General features: G+C 35.9%; 2 protein-coding genes across 2 annotated transcripts; both read right to left on the bottom strand.

Moving 5' to 3' along the window:
• Positions 1-403: 403 nt before the first annotated feature.
• On the bottom strand, positions 404-4,453 carry LOC121238940 (malonyl CoA-acyl carrier protein transacylase-like). The gene is made up of 10 exons (XM_041136044.1): positions 3,926-4,453; positions 2,652-2,737; positions 2,433-2,499; positions 1,962-2,104; positions 1,640-1,688; positions 1,406-1,543; positions 1,211-1,291; positions 953-1,129; positions 793-879; positions 404-676 (listed from the first exon to the last, which is right to left on the bottom strand). Exons 1-10 carry the CDS (start codon positions 4,277-4,279, stop codon positions 614-616), a joined length of 1,245 nt encoding a protein of 414 aa, XP_040991978.1. The 5' UTR covers positions 4,280-4,453; the 3' UTR covers positions 404-613.
• A 1,195-nt stretch (positions 4,454-5,648) lies between these two features.
• Positions 5,649-11,040, bottom strand: LOC121238943 (shewanella-like protein phosphatase 1). The gene is made up of 10 exons (XM_041136047.1): positions 10,684-11,040; positions 10,139-10,239; positions 9,602-9,715; positions 9,083-9,295; positions 8,209-8,344; positions 7,908-8,083; positions 7,227-7,315; positions 7,070-7,139; positions 6,470-6,579; positions 5,649-5,947 (listed from the first exon to the last, which is right to left on the bottom strand). The coding sequence occupies exons 1-9, from the start codon at positions 10,871-10,873 to the stop codon at positions 6,478-6,480; spliced, it is 1,191 nt and encodes a 396-aa protein (XP_040991981.1). The 5' UTR covers positions 10,874-11,040; the 3' UTR covers positions 5,649-5,947; positions 6,470-6,477.
• Between the last annotated feature and the right edge of the window lie 11,048 nt (positions 11,041-22,088).

Here is a 22,088-nt window from a genome sequence, read left to right as displayed (position 1 = left end):
TTTGCTGTGCAGCAACAGCAACTTAAAGTGCTTCTGTTCATTGTTGGATGGCATAATGTGTTCTCTAATTTTCGTCGTGTAATGTTAGATCCTTAAGATAAAAATCAAACTGATGATTCCCTTCTATCTGTGTTCATTTGGATAGTGAAATAAGATAAAATGAGATGATTTTAGATGATTTGAATAAAATATTATTAGAAAAAATTGAATTGTTTATTATATTTTGTATGGGAATTTGAAAAAATTGTAATTATGAAAAGAAATAAGATGGATTGAGAGTGTTTGTATCCAAACGCACCAAACTATATGGGCCTATCGCCTCCACAAACCCTCAAATGCACCACCATAATAAATAGAGATACCTTACAATACAGAACTGGATTGTTTTTTTTTTTTTTATTTATCAGTCATGAACATCGATGAAAGTGAACTCTCAAACTGCTACGGTATGGAGCCAAAGAAAAATCTCATACCGGTCTATACTACCCAAAAAAATCCAACCTAATGTATTATCTGGCTAATTCTTAAATAAGGAGCATCTTCTCGAACTCCAAAATGCTACGAATAGGACCACCGCAAGATGCTGCTGAAGGAGCAACTTCCAATGACCTTCTCAAGCACCGATATTCTCAATGTCAGCACTCCTGTCCATTCTTTTCAAAATGCCGGCAATAACCTGATACAAAAATTTACAAGGAACAGATGAGAGAGAGCTCATTAAGAATTGACTTTAACGAGTTTGTGTTCCTGATTTTCGTAGATATACCAAGGCTTGAAGTCTGAATATTATACCTTTCCAGGTCCCAATTCATAACTCTTCTTCAACCCCTTGGTCAGGAGAGTCTTCACTGTTGTTTCCCATTGAACAGGTGAAGTCACCTGTAATTTTGCATTTATGATGCATTTATATTTCCAGCTGAAGCTTGAGAAGTGCAAGTTATGATAAGCATACCTGACGTGCCAGTATCTTCTTAATTGTGTCAGGATCCGCATGTGGCTGTGCATCAACATTGGAGATAACAGGTATTTTTGGAGTTCTGATCTCAGTAGCTGCTAATGCAGCTTCCAATCTTGAGACAGCTGGTTCCATAAAACAGGTGTGGAAAGCACCAGCAACAGCTAGGCGCACCTGAGAAAAGAGGTAAGAGGCAGCTTTATTGCTGGTGGAAAGATGGCACTAGACAGCGCTCAAATTTAAAGAGAGAAATACCGTCATTCGAGCCTTGAATGATTTTGCTTTGGCTTCTACTGCTTCCACTCCTTTCACACCTCCAGATACAGCATAATTTCCCTACCATAGTAAAATGCATCCAATGAAAATAATCAAATGTACATCACACTAGTGGAGAAGCAAATTACCCAGCTCGGCTGATCAAAATAAAAGGCAGATTTAAAAGAATCTTACAGGACATAGGTAATTTGCAATCTGAACTTTATTAGCTTCGTCAACTTCTTGATTGGCCGCATCACACAACTGCTGAACCTTTTCTGAATCCAGTCCTATTACACTGACCATGGCACTTTTAGCAGCATTCGCAGCTTCCTAGAGCCAGTCCAAAAAAAAAAAGAGCTAGAAGAAAGTACAATATATATCTGGAGATAAGACTACAACAATTGTTACCAATTATGGGATGGGTACCTGCATAGCTTCTCCCCTTAATTTGACCAGCTTGAGTCCATCCTCAAAGCTTACAGATTAAAACAAATCCAGAAGAAGGATATGTCAATACAAGAATGAAAGGGAAGTAAAGAATTTCAGACATATGAATTAGAAAGGCAGGTAAGTCAGGAGTCTATGGATGTGATAATCTCCTATTCTATCGAGTCAATGATATGCTAAACATACATTAATAGAAGGGTGTGTCTATCTATTTTATTTCTTTGTGTTCATGTAGCACAATGTTGCTTTCACATGGAAAAAGTGACACGTGCAAGTAATTTTGTTGAGTTGGAGGACTCACCTAAAAGCCCCAGCAAATGCCAGAGCTGTATATTCTCCCAGGCTAAGACCACATGTGACATCAACAGAATCAATTATCTGCTGACCTCCATCACGGGCACGAAGTAACTCTACAGCAGCTAGACTCGTGACATAGATAGCTGGCTGCAGAAGTACAGTATCAGATGCTGACTAATAACTGTCAATTGGAAATCTTCTTCCATAATAAAAATGGATAAGATGGTCGAAATTCGATAGCATTAGCAATTCAATGTAGCATTATAAAAAGTGAAGTTCCATCAGAAATAATAAGCAAATACTAAAGCAGAGAAGGGACAAAAGAGTAGAGATCTTAGAAGTTCAAAAAAGGACTAAAATAATGTTTTTCAGTTGTGAAATGGAGTCTATGCGGTTATATAAATAATACAGAGCAGCTTGTCGTTCTCTATAAAACGTTGTGAAAGAAACCAGTAAAAGTGTTCAGGTGGAATACCTGGCTAATAACAGTTGAATCTAGCTTCTCTTTTGGTCCATTGACGCAAATATCCAGAAGGTCAAACCTGCTTGCAAGAGAAACGTCATGTCGCACATGTACCATTTTTATTAATCATGAGAAAATGATCAGAATATGGACTGAAATACAGTTTCCCAGGCTTAAAACAAAAAGCTCGAAATCACAGAAAATAGTACAAAGTTAGTTAATTAATTCTACCCTAATAGATCATTTGCTTTCTTGTACAAGTCTGCAGCAGCAGGCACATTCTGTGCTTCCTTTCCCATACCAACTGCTTGGGCACCCTGAGATTAAAAACAATAAAACACAGAAACAAGAAGCACAATGTCAGATGATGTATTTTCCGAAGAAAATATGAGTTTTATGCCCATTAAATAACAAAAATCAATTTAAACAAAGATAAATTCCTCAATGAAATTAATATATTATGCTCTACAATGCGGTATAAACTCATTTCTCTCTAAACTTCCTTGGTCTTCACCCTGAACTGTGTAATTCAGAAACTTGTCTTGTGTACGTTTTGGTATTTCACTCTAGGCCAAACCAGAAAGTAAACAGTCACTTTCATACTTGATTGCAACTAGGATGAATTGCTACAAAACTGAGCTGAAATGGCAGCACAAAGACTGCTCTAGCAATTGAAAACAAGTGGATTAATGGTTAACTTGATTTCCATAATAGTCGAGGCTTCAACTCCCTCACAATTGTCCACAATACACGGCCAATGGGCCAACCATTCAAATAATATACACAATTGGGCCAAAACCAACCTAGAGTCTTAAGCTAAGAGGATGAAGTGGTATTTCAACATGCATATGGATGGTTTATTGGTGGGCTCCCAGGCATCTCTCTCCCTCAGCATAGAAGAAGCCCTTTCGACTGTTCTTATCGTCCTCTCCTCCAAACCTCGTATGATTTCATAACACCATTTCTTTTTCCGCCGTATTTCCAATAGTTACTTCCTTTTATACAATCTTTATTCAGTCTCGTTGAAACCGCATTATCATTGAAATTAGGAACTACAAGGGCATTCTTTTTCTGATCAAAGCATATGGTCAATTTCAAGAATTTACAAAATTAAACCATTTCATTCTGCACAAACATATAGTTATGAGATAATATTATCGTAATAATTCAACAGTAATGGAAGGATAGTGTATAGTACTTTATGAAGCTACAAATAGAAGGATTACTTATTCACTTTACTAATCAAAGAAAAAGGATTAACTATTCAATTCAGCGGAGTGTCCAATGTATACTCACCGCCTTAAACTACACGAATGAACTCTTTACCTCAACAATTCTGATTGGCAATTGGTTATCAAATTAATCCCAAAACCAGAACTTTTCGTCCCAATTACTCACTGATTTGATATTTTTTTTAAATAATTGATAGCGGTTTTATATAATTTCGTAAATAAATGTACATCCGTGCCGATATAAAACAAGAGCAAAACAAAACGTCAAACTACCTGACCAGGAAACAGGAAAGCAGAGCTGGGCTTATAATCCGAGAACAAGGCATCGTCGACAATGGCCTGGTATCCAACCGAAGCACTCATTAAAACCCTAGATCGGTCAAGATTTCGATCTCTAGCACTCCGAAGAGTCACATTCCTGAACCAAAAAGAGGAATTGGAGCTCTTGAATGAATGGGAGGCATTGAAAGAAGGAAGCTTCTGGAGAGAAATGGAAGGGAGAGTTAGGGAGGAAGAAGAAGTAGCCATGGTGGAGAGCGAAAGAGCAGCGAGGCGTGAAGAGGACGAGGAAGAAGAAGAGGGTGTGCGCAAGATGAGAGGATGATGGTGAAGTCGAAGAGAGTGCATATATAAAGACTGCGTCAGCGTGTGTGAAGGGTTGACGATATAATGCGCAGGGGGTGTTTAGGTTAGCGGAGTTTACGAAGGTGGACGTTGGAGATGGGCATGAAAACCAAGGAAACCGGCCAACTGTCGGGGGCTTCTACCACTGACGGATTAACGTTGGTAGGAGTAGACAAAAAAATTGTTGTCTAGGTACATACTTTCCGTACAACTGCTTTTTTATTTTAATCTTTTCTATCAATTTTACTTTCGATCCACAATTTTATTTCAGAGTAATGTTAGAGAAAAGTCATTGTAGCAGTGCACACTTTGCACTCACTGCATGACTGCTTCTGGTTTATTATTTCCAACACTCACTTGAGGAGGTGTGTGGTCTAGATGATGTCACATCATGTGTGCAAAATGGATGCTTCCAATAGTAGCTTCTATCTATATTTATTCTTTATTTCAACTTTTTAAATAAACAATCATTTTATTTAGATTACGTTGCACTAAGAAATACGATTAGAACGATAATATTTCTCTTTGTCAAGGACGTGTTTCACTGCAATGTACTTTCGATCTCCAGCAACTAAAGAGTAAGATGGTTTGGAGGGTTGATGGGGTGTCTCCGATGCCTAAGGCAGTAATGATAAGAGTATTTTTAAAGTCAAATCATTCAGAGATCTCATTAACGTACTTGGATTTTTTAAATAAAGCTTTTAAGTTCTTAGGATCATCTGGACTAACTGTTTTGTCCATTATCTGAAATTTGAACCTTGGAACATTAGGGCTATTTACTCATTTTGAATGAGTGAACATCTCAACTGTTCCAGGATAAGTGAGCGGGCATTCATGTTCTTAATTAATTAGCATAAGCCCTATCAGCCCAAATGGATTTGAGTCTTGAGTGGAATGATTTGTTAGACCACCATAACCTAGGTCTATGGTAGCACTAGCACTTTGCGAGTCCTTTTAGTAATATTAAAGCCCTTCTAGGATAAGCGGGTGGGCGTTCATGTCCTTAATTAACTAGCATAAACCCTATCAGTCCAGAGGGGTTTGAGCCTCGAGTGGAGTGATTTGTTGGGCCACCATGACCTAAGTCTATGGTAGCACCCACCAAGCCCTTATAGTGGTATTAAAGCCCTTCCACTCTATTGCCTATAAATATGTCAAATTTAACATGAATTGATGCAATATTTTATATAAAATATATCTAACATATCATATGTGTTTATAAAATTTATTTAGAAACTTAAGGCTTGAGTATACACAAAGCAGAACGTCTTGCATTCGCTAGAAAATTGCCCTAGAAAACTCGTTTGATAAATTTGCCCATTAGATATTGTTAAAGAAACAACATATTGTATCAAAGAGTTCGCACAACATATGAACAAAAGTTGTTAGAATTATATCTTCTCTTGATCTCATTTATACTCAGAAATCTAATTACAACTTTCATTGATGATGGCATGAATGAATTTTACATCCAGTGTAAGCAATTCCATTTACATCAAAGGCAGGCCAAAGAATAATTTCACTTTTCAGCATCGAATATGCTTGCTTTGCCTCTTCTTGTGCCCTCTAAATCATCACCACCTACTCTGCTCCTTTGCCACCATTCGACTTATTGATAGAATACAAGGTATATCATAACTGTATCGGAGTCAAGAGTATCGACAGCATTTACTGCAAACACATACAACAAAAATTAGTAAAATTTACATTTGATTGTTCATACACCTAGAATCTTGCTAATTTGCCGTCAAAGACGGTACAGTGTCGATATTCAATTGTCTACCATCCTTAAAACATCAAAAATTTCGAGATGCCTTGAATTTTATACTCAAGTTGGTAGTGTCTGACATTTTTAAGGTCTTTAATTAGAAACCAGTACTAATCTCTATATTTTATCTGTTGAAATGGGCATCCAAAACTCTTATCAAATGAATCTCATACATCAATTGCTAAAAGAGAAACTTATCAACAACAAAAAGGTACTGGAAAATACACAAAAATCACATGTATTAGAGAAAGCATTATGGCATGGGCATCCTAGCTCTCAAAACGAAGAAACAAAATAGAGGTTCTCAACGTGCAAAAAGTGCAGCACCGAGTAGTGTGTCCTTGCACAAACCAATGTCTAGTTCAGACTGTAATAGAACATAAGATTTAAAAGGGGAAAAAAAACTACTTGTTTTTTCATCATACCTCGTCTTTCATTTTGATTGATTATTTGTATAATCAGCAATTTGGAGTTGACTATATGTGTCCCTTCTGCTCCTCACAACTCTTGCCATATTATCTCTTATTTCTAGAACCTGGTAAACAGATATCAAACAGTTATTTCCCAATTCCTTTTTACAATATAAATGTAATATCAAGCAGAAACTGAAGCTTGTAAGAAATAAATGGAAATGAATTCAGCTTTAGAGATGGACTTATCATAAAATCCAATCAGATCAGCTCACAAATGACAAAAAGAATTCACTTCGCTCAAATCAAGATTCATGCTTGGTGAAAGACCTATGCCTCCCACAAATATCAAACCCCAGAAACTCTAGCCCTAAACCATGATCACCCAAAAAATTGAAGACAAGAGACTAAAAGTAAACGCCCTTATTGCGTTACACTTAAACCCATTCCCCTCGGGTGGCCAGTGAGATTGTTGTAGAACACACCAGTAATGTACGGAAGAGGTAAGCGCTCAACGCAGAGTGATGCCAGAGAAGTGTCATAGAGTGGCTCAATTGAGTCAGATCTTTAATGTTTTGACACAATAATCTCGGGTGACAGTGATTTTAAGTTTACCTCTGGCCTCGAATTAAGAACTCCGCTGGACATTCCCACATCAATGCGCCATATGCTAGAGTCGTATTTACTGCAGAATTTGGAAAGTATGGTCAGACTTTGAAGATATCAAAATAACTTTGTAGTAATATACCCATAATGAAGTGTATTTCCATACCAATTCACCCCAACAGTTTGAGGAGTGTGCCCCACCACCATTGCTTTTGCACCAACTGCATGCAATGTCTCCCCAAGAATAGCATGTATCTGAGAAGCATATACTTTTAGTACCAAGATGTTGTGAACGATAACGTCGATAAGAGAAAAAAGTAAAGCAAAAACAAAATCAATCACACAAGACACACAAGATTTTCATGATTCAGCAATGTGCCTATGTCCACAAAGCTGCAAAGGATTTTGAACCCTAATTAGGGTCGGGTCGGACCGGTTTAGGCTCTAAAATCGGGTAAAAAAAACCCAAAAATCCACCGAAAAACTTCAACGAATCCTTATCGGGTTGCATCATCAAATCGGGCCGCCACAAAACAAAACTAAGCTCCACACAAAAAGCCCAACACGAGTCACAGAATATGAATATCACAACAGTACAAAATTAACGTTGTTCTTTGTAGTTCACCTTCATCACTTTTCAACAAAAGTTCAAAAAAATAGAAAGCAACTCAGGTTCATGATAACAGATGGCCAAATCAACAAACAGACACCCTAGATTGCCCACGTCCTCAATTCGCTGTTAGAGCTAGTGTCTTTTCCAGGTGAAAAGCAATTTATGTTATTCAAGTATCAGCAGATTTCTTGAATAAGAAATGGAAAATATGCAGTGTCGTTTACAAAGACTTGCCTGCTTAATCTGATAATCCTCCAAATCTGAAATATCTGATGAGTATAGGCGGTTCCATACAACACTGTCATAGCCCCTGGTAGCAATGAAAGGAACCTGAGGACTATTTTCACCCTCACTGACACCTCTCATCCAATGAGATACTTCCCTGTTCATCCTTTCAATGCCATACGCAACTGCAGAATGATCAGCACTCCTATCAGGCATTTCAAAGAATAAGAAAAAAGATTGCTTTTCTAGGGTTGAACAGGCAATGATCTTACAATAAAATCACTTCATCCAAATGGCAGTATTATATTACCATGATGAGGAAGAAGGCCACCATGACAGAAGACCCAGTCATTAACCTTAAGTATAACAGCATGCTGCGCCAACTCACATGCCAATAGACCACCTGGTCTCAGGAGCATAGATCTGGCAATCACCCCCTTTTGCCTCTGTCTTAATATTTGAATAATGTTATTACAATGATATTGGGAAATCACTGATGAGGAAAAAAGAAACTAGTCATTTTTAAGAGATGCTGGATGGCTAATATCTTATTTAAGCAATTAAACATGACAACAAGTTTTCATATTGAAAACAAACACTCATTGCTCTTTCCACCATATTGTTTCCTTTACAAGCCTTTCATCAGGAAATACGATACTAAAATAAGTACATAATAGCCAACACATTCAGTTATTTGACGATAAAAAGAAGAGGTATTTTGAAGCTTATATTTCATGCCTGGACACTAGAAGCTTTGCCATTTAATTGTAAGCAGTATAGATGAAGAGAGGACATGAGCAATTATGAAGTTTAACTTGTCACTCAGCTAAATTTGGGAAATAAAATTCTAAGCCTGTCCACGTCAAAAAATCATTGGTTTGAAGAAAGTCACCTCAAGCTGCCCCACGTAAGGTCTACTCATCTAAACTTCAACCTATGTTCATAAGCTTCCAATTTTATGAAAGGAAGTGAGCCAGACAATGTGGCTGCCAACAGCAACTGTTTTCTTTTTTTTTTATATATAAGTAACAGGAACTGTTTTCTCATAGTCTAATATCAACAAAGTAATAGTAAAAAGAATAACAGAAACCATTTATCAACAGTTGTTCCTGACTATTGAGAAGAAAACAAGATAAAAACTATAAGTTCCAAAAGTTAATTAATAGGAAAGAGAATTTTAGTACCTTGACCAAGTTCAATGGACCCCAATAATTTTGGGACATTTTCCTATCTTCTTTACATCTTTCGGACACACCAATCCAACTAACAAAAGCTTCTTCCCAGTCACTTCTGCATTCATCCAAGTATTCCAGGAAATCAATACACTCATGAAATGCCCCCGATTCAACATATCTGAAATCCCCTTCAACATTCATGGTCTCATGATTCCCATTGACCTAAAACCAGATGAAGAATGTTAACAGCATATAAATTGAGATGAGAAGATTTAGAAATGTAATTCTAAAAGTTTCAGAAACACTTTTTCAAGTCAACTAGAATGAAGTACAACAACTCAGAAATTTGAAAGAGGGAATCCAAATGAATTAGTGACACTTTCTTGGAGTTAATAGCTATCTTAAGATGTCAAATAGAAACATCATCCTTCCCTTACACATGATTAGAAAATCATTACAAGAGAGTGACTTGAGCATCACATGCATTTTTGCAAGTGTTCAGAGCTGTTCACTTTTAGCAGCACAAACCTGAAAAACTGCTCCACCTTTGGCTTTTGCCTGTATATCCAATGATCTCAACAAGGATAAAATAGCTATCTCATCTTCACCTCGATCTAGTATATCTCCAAGCTGAACTAATACCTGAGTCAGCAAAGAAAGAACCAATAAAAGCTGTAGGAACTTACCTGCTTTCAGCAGAAGAATAACACAATAAGCTCCCTACATAGGCAATTCATCTAGAGAACTGCACATCAAGTCCTTTCATGCTCAGAATGGACCAATAAGAAGATAGTATATTTTTTCAAAGTGTATTTCACAAACCAACCCTCTCAACGTGGCAAGTAATTGCTCCTTGGCTCTATAAATTTATAGATCCCCCAATTTCCTGCATTGCATCTCTTCTCTTTTACTTAATTGTATACTATTTCATTACTCTGCCATGAAAAAAATTGCAATTGCAAATTCACATATAGCAATTTTAGAGCAGCAGCAGAACTTAATCAGAATAGACTATCTCACGAAACTCAACACTAACTGTTCTTCTCGTGCAAGTAAAGGGCATACCGTCTCTCCACCTGTCCATAAGTCTTGACCATCAGAACTCAACAAGCCAGCAATCTCAAGTGCACATCTTGTTTTGTCAAGGTCTCCATGAAGATCCCCAACTATACATGGATGTCAAATAAGAAGACAGGATATCTAAATACAAAATACAAATATTTGGTGAAACAACTTATGGCAGCTAAATCTTTTGGTTAGTAAATAAAAAAGGAGTTCCACATACAGAATTTGCAATTTAATCAAACGGGTGGACTCAGGTTCTTTCAGTAGACAGCTTAATATTGCCTAGAAAATGCTAAATTTAATTGGACTTTCTGTGCCATTCATTTCCAAAGCCATGACAAAAGTAAAACACAGGAACTAACCATCCAAAATATATTCTACTATCAGTAACTGAATGCCTGCAACCCAACTTCTACAATTCAAGGGCAAAAAACAATCCAAATATACCATCAAAGATAACATGGGCAATTGAGCATACTTTGAAAAGCCAAAAAATACCGAAAAAAGACGCAGAAGAAGAACAAGGACGTGCGGTGAAAACAAACCGGCAACAATTCGGCGCCCAGGAGCGGAAACAAAAGTGGGTGGGTTTCCATTAACGACTATGGGCTTTAAAGCTCCTCCTGCGATAGAATGATAACTATTCAAAGACAAAGAAGAAGAAGATTCGAAGAGTTTGCGAGGGTGGATAGGTGGTGTTGAAGGTGGCAAAGGAGTTAGGCAAAGCGAAACCATATCTTGGGCATATACTAGTGGCCATTTATCTCCATTGCTCTTATTCTGAAGAGAGCAAAACAAAAGAGAGAAAGCATGGCCAATAGTCGCGAGAAAGACACGGCTCCTCAGCCAAGTATTTGGTATCCGTCTTTTTTTTCCTTTCGTTCTCCTTGATCTTTACGGTCGGAAATTGGAATATCCTTTCGCAATGGCAATTTAAACTGATGATAAATGATAAATAAATAAGGAAGACGTGGAATTAGAAGCGTCAGGAGGACAAACTGATGATAAGTATAAGAATTTGTTTTAGAAAATAAAACATTTTAAAAAAAAATAGATATATGAAATAATCATATAAAATGTATTAAGTATTTAAAATTTATCAGTGCACTGATATCTACACGCAAAATTGGAGGGCAAAGATTTCCAAATAACGATACACGGGACATTCTTTTACATGTTTTAAAATGAATATATTTATATAAAAGAAAAATTATATTCTTATATCGATGTGTAAAATATACTTAATAAAATATTTATATGACATAATTTTATTTAAAAAATAAGTTTTAAGAAATAAATCTTATAAATCAAATATTATTATTTAAATTATGTGAGTAATAGTGTTATTTTTATAAATTATTTTATAAAAATAATCCTCATTTAAATTATGAGTATATAAAATATTGTAAAAAAAAGTTAGTGTGTATCATTTTCCTTTTCTTAAATGATAAATTTAAAGATTCTTAAAATTACGTTTGTTTGGGAACGCTAATATGTAATAGGATTGACTGGTGAGTTATATACGTTTAATAGTAACGTTTTTCATTTCTCAATTTTTATTATGATCCTATTATTTTATTACATGGTATTAGATTATTAGAAATTATTTATTATATTTAACTTGCAAACCTATCATGTAAGACCAAATCATGAAATGATGACTAGCTAAAAGCATTGATCTAGCCAAAGTCAAGTTTAAAATTTGGCTAAAAGTTAAGGTTTTGGCTAAAGCCAAAGCTATTGAAGAAACTAGTTTATATTAGACTAATCATTCTAAAGTCAAAATAATAATATAATATTATATATTTTAATAATTTTTTTATTCCCTAATATTTATTGTATTTTACAGTGCAAAAGGGAAACATAATTCCTCACAAATTCAAAACATAACATATACACACAGCATATATATAATTCTTAATTTTTATTGTTGATTATTTGAGAATAAAATATAGGTTGATGGATGAACAGTACCTCTCTAAATTTGGAGAAAACTTTAGAATTACTGTAGCTTAAGGCTTCGTTTGAAACTATAACTCATCTCAATTTATCATTACAATTTTTTCAAATCTCAATATAAAATATAATAAACAATTCAACTTTCTCAAATCTCAAAATAATAATAATATTAAAAAATAATATTTTAACAATATTTTATCATCTCAACTCAACTCACTTTAACATCCAAACACAACCTAAAACTTAAGCTAGATGTTTTTTATGAGTTATTTTGGTAAAAATTATCTATATTTTATATTTGTATTTGGCAAGTCCAATGCCAATGCTCCTCACGATGCCCACCGAGCAAGTAATTTTTATTTTCAAATATCTTTTTAAATCTTTTAAATATTTAAAAAAATTACAAATTAATTAAGAAATATTTATTTAACCATTAAGTAAAAATAAATTAAATAGGTGAGACCCTCGGTCGTCCAAGCATTATTCTTAAATAAATACATTAAATCAAATTCGAATATAAAGTATTTAAATAAATACTAAATTAGTATTCTATATATCTGGTGTTTTTTTTTTTTCTTTTTTTTTACTCCTCGAAACCCTCCTTGCCATCCCATATTTTTCATCGATTTTCCTCTTTTTTTATTTACATTTCGTCATTTCTTTCTTTTTCGTCTGTGTTATCAGAAAACTGCCAAAGCAATTGACAGTTGGAGATGAGTAGTCCCAGTCAAAAGACAAAAAGCGACGCCGTTCACGGGTGGCAACACTTGGGATCAAGGTATTGAGAACAAAAATAAGAGGAAAGGAAATATCGACTGCACCGTGATATCCAATACAGGCTTGCAGCCGATTACAGAGACAGATTCCGTAATCAATATTAAAAAACAAAAGATTCTTATTTCTTACCCTAATTGTCATTGCAGAGGCAAGAAAATACAGATTGGGAAAAGTGTAATTTTATATATAATTATAAAGTGTATAAATTTTGCATAATTGTTTTAAAAAATAGTGAAATTTATTTTTAAAAAATTAATTTTTTTCATGTAAGTCATATATTTTATTTATTTTTAATTACTGTTATAAATATATTTTTTCTTAAAAAAAAATACGACTCATAATTACAGCTCTCAAACAACATTATTATAAAATAAATTTATAAAAATAATCTGTATATATAAAATTATTTTTATAAAATCACGTCTATGATGTGATTTTTATAAAATATCTTTATATCTGCCGTACTTATCTAATACAATTTATTATCTTTGAATTCATCTTATGATTTTTCTTGTGAACCATTTAGCTCCGTTCCAGTCTCTTCCTCTCATATTTAATTATTGTTTGCCTTAAGTCAATGGTTCTGAGGGTGTCTTAAGTCAATTGCTTCAGTCTCTTCCTCCCATATTTAATTATTGCGTTAGTTATATTAGCATTTTTTTTTTTACATGTATTTTTTTAACATTTTTAAATATTTTTTAAATAAAAAAAATATAATATTATTAAAAAATACTTCATTAATTACTAAGTAAAAAAAATTAAAAAATAAAATAAAATAAATTCCAATGAGAGCCACCAACGAAAAGAGTAGCTCTTTCCTTTGTTTTTTAAAGGCCGAACTTGTTTATAATAAGGGTGGGCTGTACAGCCATCGCTAGCTCTCGTTGGGCTCTGCTAGTTGATTTTACTTTTTTTTTTTTTTTTTTTTTTACTTTTTTTACATGTATTAATTTTTTAACACTTTTAAATTTTTCTTTAAAAAAATACAATATTATTAAAAAAAAAGACTTACTTAATCATTAAATTTAAAAAAAAAAAAAAACCAATGATAGCCCCCAACGGTAAGAGTAGGGTTTTCGATGGTTCTTTAACCAAATGACAACTCTATTTATTTAATACTTTGGAATCGAATCCCTAATCTCAATGATATTTAAAAACATAATCTATGATTTGTCCCAAACAATTTGTAAATGAAAAGAAGGAAGACGTGTTCTACATATTGAGTTTAATTTTTCTATACAAGTAAAATAAAATTGCTGATAAAAATAGAAGCACGTCAAGGGAGAGGAGAGCATCAACCAACACTCCAAATATTACAATAAATTATGGCAAAATAAACTATATGGTCTAATGGATGGTCGCAAAATGACAACTGTTAAAAGGATACATTAGCTAAGTTTTTTTTTAAGAGAGTATTGCAATTTGAAGTAAATGTTGAGTCTAACTTTGTCAAGATAGTACTTGAAGTATTATAATTATAAAAAAAATTTATAAAAATAAACATATAAATTAATATAATTAGATATGATATGTTAAATTTATTTTATAATAAAAATAATTTTATAATCTAAAAATATCAGATATTTTTATAAAAAAATTTATAGGAAAAGTATTTCTCTTTGCATTACATTAGAAACCAAGGTAGAAAAGCGAAAACCACTTCGAGAAGTAGAACGAGAGTGGGGCAACTTTGCCTATACAATGGGCTTAGAAAGTCACGCATGGTGAGCAATGGGGAAAGGCATATTGCATTGCGTTACCCACTGAGACTGAAAACAACCCAGAGCATTGTCAGCCTAGTGCTTTAACATCAAGCAAATAAAAAAAAAAAGAAAAAGAAAAAAGGCTTAGCCTAGCCTTCCACATAGCCCACTTACAGTCTCCATTTTCACTGCCCCTCTGACCCAAAAAAAACAAAAAACAAAAACCCAATCCTATCCATGAAAGGCCTTTGTAACAACTCTGACATGTATTAATGAAGACCTTAAAGACTTGGCAACCAAATTTAAAGTGCCTCAAACAACTGGGTACAATGAGTGGGGGCTCTCAGGCATGCATTCAATGGATAAAACCCAAAACATATCTGATCTAAATCCCCCAATCCAATAAAAAACAATTCCATTTTAATAGTAAATGAGTGATGATACCAATTCAATATATTTTATAATACATATTTTAAAATAAAGGTATTTTTAAAAAGTACTATATTTTTATAAAATAATTTACTAAATTACCTTTATTTTAAAATATAATTATATAATATATTATAAAAAATGACGTGTATTTATAATTTTTCTTCTAGTTAAGCCCCAAAAAATTCAAGTACCCACTAGATAATCTAGTCACATCCATAGTCTGTCTGAGATCGTTTAAGGACCAATTTCTTGATTTTCCAATATTCTCGTATCAAATCGATTTAACACCATACCTAAACGTAGGGTCTCGCTTTCCCACATAAGTTGGGAAAAAGAAAAATAAAAAATCTCCATCCCCATTTTCCCTCTCAATTTGATGGATTTTCTCCCTCCGAATCACTTTTTCCTTCCCCCAACCCCTTTCGGCCTCTCTCTATCTTTAATATATTTTTCATCTTCAATACTGCTTCCAAATCTAAATAATCTTGTATTCAAATAATTAATTTATAAAACTATTTAATCAGCTGTGGCCTCCAAGTTTAACCACACATACTGTTAATACCTTAATTTATACAATAGACAGAAGAGATGAAAGAATTATTTATAGCCCACGAAATCATTCGGGTTTCGATACGATATTTTTTACTTTCATAAATAATAAATAAAAGAATAAAAATAAATAAAAAGAAATACAGAGATTTACATAGTTCGACATAATACATTTGTCTATAGATTGTTTGGGAGCGAAATTCATTATAATAAATGATTTTACAATCTCTCATACCTCACATATTACTCAATACAATTAAGAAATTTAATAGAGATCCTTTAGAGTCGTTATGTTTAGTGAAGTTTGGAGTAAGGAACTTTTGTAAAGAGAGTTTGTGAAAAGTCCATTCATTTTGTGGGAATTTCCTTTTATATATATATAAAGATCCAACTTACCTTATAAAACTTTATTTTTAAAAAATCTGAATTTTTTTCTTTTAAAAATATGTATAATTTCTCTTAAAATATATTTCATCTTAAGAATTTGAGTCAACTTATTCTATCTTATCTCTTAACTTAAATTTGGGCATTTTGATTTGACCCTTACACAGACAATGGTCATGTTACGGGAGAGCTAACTATGAGATAAGTTTACTACCATATTGCTATCTATCTATTATACAAGTATATTACAAAATTTTTTTAATTTTTTATCATTTTTTAACTATTTTTTTAACATCCTTAATTATTAAAAAAAATTAAAAAAATATATAACTTTATTAATGCTTACTTTCTTAATTATTAAATAAAATTAAAAATTAAAAAAAAATAAATATAAAAAAAATAATAAATAATAATGCTATCATTATTCTTATCTCAAACTTAGCCATGAAAGGACCAAAGTACCTGTCACTCGAATGAATTGAAAAGAAGAAAGAACACTGAACCCGCAAAGATATCAACGTTGAAAATTGGCTGCCACCACGGGTCTAGTCTCTTAGCTCCTTAGAATATAAATATATATATATATATATTGAAATGATTTGTACCAATTTTAATAGACAAATTTGTTGTAAGTTTTTTTTTTTTTAAAAGTGAATTACATCATAAAAAGTATAAAAACAAATTTATATTTTTACAAATAATTTGTATGAAATTTATTTATTAGAAAACCGTAACTAACATTACTTTTATATATATATATATAGGATAAAAATATATACGTTCGTTGACGCAGCAAGAATATGATAAAATTGGGGGTGATGGGTCATTTTTGTTGCCAAACATACTCATGTGTGGTTGCCAAACATGTGTCGTTACTCTTGCATTAATGCCTACTGTGCCTCCAACATCCTTTCCAATCAGTCGCTCTCACTCCCATATTATCCATAATATATATATATATAGTCTATGTTTCAGGGTACGTCTATGATGCAGAATCCTCTCTCTCTCCTTCCTTTTTCGAAGAAAATGGCTGAATGTAGGACGTACCCACCCATGCACCCCTATCGGCTAACTGTGCTAATGGCAACGATCATTGATCTTTATTATTGATGTACTCTAATTTGTTCTTTTTCTGAAAAGAATAAAAGAAAACTAATGTCTAGGAAAGTCTACAAACTTAATATAGAAAACTGAAAGCAAAAGAAGACAAATAACAGGAAGACGTGGGGTGGCATCATGTCTACTCCCTACACCTCTATTGTACTCTCTCATATTACCATATCTGAGATATGGTGGGATTCACTTTGCTTCAAGTTTATATAATATATGATGGTAAGGAAGAATCTCAAAACCGTAGACAAATACTATTCTTAACATACCATTATCATTATCTATTAAAAAATATTAGGTTCAAATCCTCTTAAACCTAAATAATTTTTAAGTCATGAAATGGATAAATTTTTGTTGAGAGTATGTGCACATTCAAAATTAGTTGAAATTTTATTCTTGAACATGCGTGCTAATAAAAAAAAGTTTCGTATACATATGGCAAAGGGTTTTTTTTTTTTCCTTTTTAGTGGGCATATGAGGAGCAACTAAAAGAATGAGAAAAGAAGGCACAACCTAGAGTAAATAAGCCCCTCGGCCGGACCCGCAGGTAGACTTTCCTGGACGCAATCTCCATATGGGAGCAGAGTGTAGGGGACATGGAACTTACCGTCCTGGAGATCGCTCGAACAACGTCCAACCCTTGAGTACATACCCATATGAATGAGTAGAAAGCAATGAGGACCATCGATCCTTTGATAAGGAAACATCGATGAACCACCGAAAGCACCAGTAGAGTAAGGCAAATCGGGGAACCACACCGCATTAATAGCACCACTACCCGAGCAACACGTTACACGCCACACTAATGACACCGCCGTATAGGCACGCTGCATTAAAAGACCCTAACAAAGGGAACAATAGTGAAGACATAGGTCCCACAGGGGCAGGCACGATCTGTCCCCCCAGACTCCATGTATAAATAGCAATTTTCAGGTACAAAAAGACTCTAAACTCTCTCATTATTTACAAACTTCCAAAATAATCTACCGATTACTCACTTTAGCATTGGAGACTCCCCCGCCCCAAGGCACCTTTTCCCAGCTTCTTTCTTCTTTGTTTCCACAGACCCAACTTTGAAGATCTAAGTTGCTGGAACTTGACCCAAAGGGATACGAAACACGGCGTTAACAGTGGGGCCGTTTATGGGATCTTTGCAGATCTTGCGTGTACTTCGTATGTCTGTGACAACCCATTCCAGACAACTCGAGGGGGACACAGAGAAAGTTGCCATGGAGGCAAGACTAAAAGTGGAGGACTGGGTAACAAAGTTAACTGGCGAAGTGCAAAAATTTCGCAAGGAGAATGAGGAGCTCAGGAAACCTCAACAAGAACAAAAAGAAAAGGCGAAGCCCAGTAATAGCGAACACATGGAGTCCTGAAACACGGGAGGTAGAGCAAACGTGGAGGAGGAGAGAAAGAACATACAAGATGAGCTCTGCAATCTCAAAGGAAAATACGAAGAGAATGTAAAGAAAGTGGACACATCATCGTTGGTAGACCAATTGCTCACTAGCACTAGTCTATCCTACCCAGAAGAAGTGATGGTTGTGCCCTTACCACCAAAATTCAGGATCCCCACCATGGAGATGTACGATAGGAGGAGGGACCCCATTAAGTACCTAGAGACCTTCAACGCTCACATAACGTTGCATGGCTTCCCAGAAGAGGTGGTCTGCAGGGCGTTCCCTCTGACCCTAAAGGGGCCATCACAAGTATGGTTCGGGTCTCTGACGTCCGATTCAACTATTTTTGATCTAGTTCAAGTCAAGTTGAAGAAGGCGACGCCCAGCAGTGTACCTCCTCACCATTAAGCAATGAGTGGAGAAAAGTCTGAAGGCATACTTGTCTCGATTCAACACGGAGCACATGACCACATATGACCAGGACAAAAAGATAACCCTAGTAGCGCTTCTAAGAAGGGTTTGGCCACGATCTCAGTTCATGGTTGAGTTGGCGAGAATGACTCCTATAACGTTGCTGGAGTTTATCGACATGCCCGACAATTTCATTAATGCCAAAGATACTCTATGGACCTTAACGGAGCCAAGGAAGGCAAAGACCCTAGCCAAGGCTAAGGCCCACGAGAAGTCGAAAAAGAGCTCCCACGAAAAGAGAAGGGAGGAAGCTCCGACAAGGGGACTGAGACCTCACTTTGATCGACGTTTACTATCCACGAGGTCGACCCCTCCGCCGCAAGCAAAGGCGATGAATGACACATTTTCTACTGCTATTGCACCTACCACAAGTCCACCTTGCACAATACTGATGACTGCTTCTCCCAGCAAGGGAGGAGGGAACATGCGAAATAGACAAGGCAACATTACCCACTCGCACGAAGGCTGGAGTGGGAAAGGAGGGGAAGGTCGAGGGATAAGAGCACAGACCTGATCGACGGATGCAAAAGGGAAGAAAGCCCTCAGCAACGACCACTAGCACGAGGGCCACAGCAAGACTGCCCCAACTTGCCACCGCAAGGAGAGCTACCACTCGGAGAAATAAGGACCATAACGGAAGGATTCATAGGTAGACGCACTACCTCCTCGAACAGAAAGGCACATGCTAGGCGGGCTCGGTACCATAAGGTATACTCAACAGAGTACCACCCCCCCAAGCACCAAAGGGGCAAACCAACCTTGATCATCTCCCTTGGGGAGGCTGGCGAAGAGGGAGAGTCTTGTACCCCCACGATGATGCACTAGTGGTGACCATCTTGGTCGCCAACTTCACCACTCGAAGAATCCACATTGACAACGGGAGTTCTGCGGACATCCTGTTTTGGAAAGCGTTCACCAGAATGGGAATAGACACTGCTCGGCTACCTCCAGCCCCCATGTTGAAGGGCTTCTTCAAGGATATGGCTCATCATATGGGAACCATCGCACTGTCAGTCTTTGCAGGCAGCACCCCCTACATTGCCTCAATCATCGTAGACTTCCAGGTGGTGAGGATCCCGTCATCTTACAACACCATTATTGGAAGGCCAACCCTCAATAATTTGCGGGTGGTTACGTTAACCTACCACCTCAAGATAAAATTCTCGACTTCTCATGGAGTGAGAGAAATTCAAAACGAATAGGTCCTGGCAAGGGAATATTATGTCCAAGAATTGAAGCAGAAAGATAGTGAAGGCACCCCGAACGGCACCTCCACCTCCAAGAAAGAGTAGAGCATGCACCACTTAAGGAGCCCTAAGTCCTAACAGGTCTTAGTCTACAACTAGCCCTGCTAGGTTCAAGTGGGAGTGGGAGGGTGAATGGTTCCAGAAGCAAAGGCAGAATAGGCGAAAGCTCCCCGGCTGAAGGCACCGTCCCTCCTTATTTTGCAATTCGCTATTTGAATACTATAAATTCTTGTTGTTTAGTGAAAGACGTGATTTTTCAGGACAATACACCACACCTAATTCGAACTTTTGCGTTGTTGACAAAACACCGACAAGACGATCTCCAATTAACGTAATCTACAATGACAAAATCATTGTCAAATTAATGGCTACCTTCCCTGTGATGCCAATGGGCAAGAGCGAGTCTAATTTCAAACTGCCCGAAAAGCGTACCTCATGCGGGACCAAAATGGAGAACTAGGCCGAAGGTTGTTCTACCCCTCCTACGATGTTGAGCGAGTCCTCCCCCCTTCGGCGCGCTACCCGAACAACTTACCCCGACTCCTATTGCTGCGAAGAGTAGACCAGTTATGTCGCTGTCCAAACTTACCTCCCCCACGGAGTACCAAAGGGATGAGTGTAATACCTAAGTCTGCTTTATCCCTCTTGCGACGGAGTGCGGGTTAGTGTTCAGTTGCCCAAAAACAAAGACTTACATTCCTCGTAAGCATCAACAGGCGAGAGTGGATCCAATTTAAAACTATTCGAAAACTTACCTCCTCGCAGGATTTATAGGGGTGAGTCACACCAGAGGCTGCTCTACCCCTCCTGCAAAGGAGTGCGAGTCTAACCCCCGGCGGTCCGAAAACTTACCCCGACCTCCGATGTGAACAAAGAGTGGATTCAGCACCAACCTGACCCAAATCTTATCTTTCCCTACAATGTCAACGAGCGGGAGCGAGTTCAGTCTCAAACTACCCGAACATACTACCTCATCGCGAGGTGAAAGGGGCAAGTGCGCCAGAGGCCGCTCAAAGCCTCCCGCAGAGGAAAGCGGGTCCAGCCTTCTGGCTATCCAAATACTTACCCCGACTCCCATCGCAACGAAAGAGCTAACAACCCCATGACCGTTCGAATAAGTTACATCCTCAGGGAATCAAAGGGGCGGGTTTGACTTGAGGAATCTCAACCTCTCCCTGATGGAGTGCGGGCCTAATCGTTCGACTACCCGACATTATGGGTGTAAAAAAAAAAGGGTGAACTGGTAAACCAGACCGGACCGAACCGGTGGGTTTGGTCCAGTACCGAGTTTGGTTCGGTCTAGTACCGGTTTTATTTTTCTTAAAATAGGTCAAAATCAGTCCGGTTGGTTTCGATTTTTCTTTTTCTAAAATCGGATCGGACCAAACTCGACCGGTTCATATATATATTATAATTTTTAATTTTTTATATTGTATATAATTTTTATATATAATATATAATTATATATAAAATAGTTTTGTATTATATGATAAATTACTAATTAATATAATATTTAAAATCTTACATCACTATAGTCTATAATAAAATTATAATATACTACAATATATTATCACTATAGTATTATATACTATAATATACTATTATATATATTATATAATATAGTATATAATATATTAAAACCAGAAAATCGGACCGAGCTAGACCAAAACCAGTATCGATAAAATCGGAAGTACCGGTTTAGAGGGGTAACCAGTACAAAATCAGTTCTTGAAAATACAAAACTGATGCATAAAAAAGGGGGAACAAGAAGAAGGAAACATCGGAAAAGAATACCCAAAAAATAAGCAGCGTGGCACAACAAAGTATAAGGAAGTTTTATTAATGATCAAGAGTTACGCACAAGCCGCATGGCAACGGTGTACAGGTATATACATTTACAAAAAAAAAAAAAGAA

This window comes from Juglans microcarpa x Juglans regia, chromosome 7D (assembly GCF_004785595.1).
Source record: "Juglans microcarpa x Juglans regia isolate MS1-56 chromosome 7D, Jm3101_v1.0, whole genome shotgun sequence".
Taxonomy (NCBI): Eukaryota; Viridiplantae; Streptophyta; class Magnoliopsida; order Fagales; family Juglandaceae; genus Juglans; species Juglans microcarpa x Juglans regia.
This window is presented reverse-complemented; position numbering and strand designations above follow the sequence as displayed.

Coding starts and splice junctions, on each gene's coding strand:
- LOC121238940 (XM_041136044.1), bottom strand. CDS start 4,279: ATGCACTCTCTTCGACTTCACCATCATCCTCTCATCTTGCGCACACCC. Junction 1,544..1,639: donor TAAGGGGAGAAGCTATGCAG/GTACCCATCCCA, acceptor GACTGGCTCTAG/GAAGCTGCGAATGCTGCTAA. Junction 1,130..1,210: donor CATTCAAGGCTCGAATGACG/GTATTTCTCTCT, acceptor CTCTTTTCTCAG/GTGCGCCTAGCTGTTGCTGG.
- LOC121238943 (XM_041136047.1), bottom strand. CDS start 10,873: ATGGTTTCGCTTTGCCTAACTCCTTTGCCACCTTCAACACCACCTATC. Junction 8,345..9,082: donor GTCCATTGAACTTGGTCAAG/GTACTAAAATTC, acceptor ATATTAAGACAG/AGGCAAAAGGGGGTGATTGC. Junction 7,140..7,226: donor CAAACTGTTGGGGTGAATTG/GTATGGAAATAC, acceptor CAAATTCTGCAG/TAAATACGACTCTAGCATAT.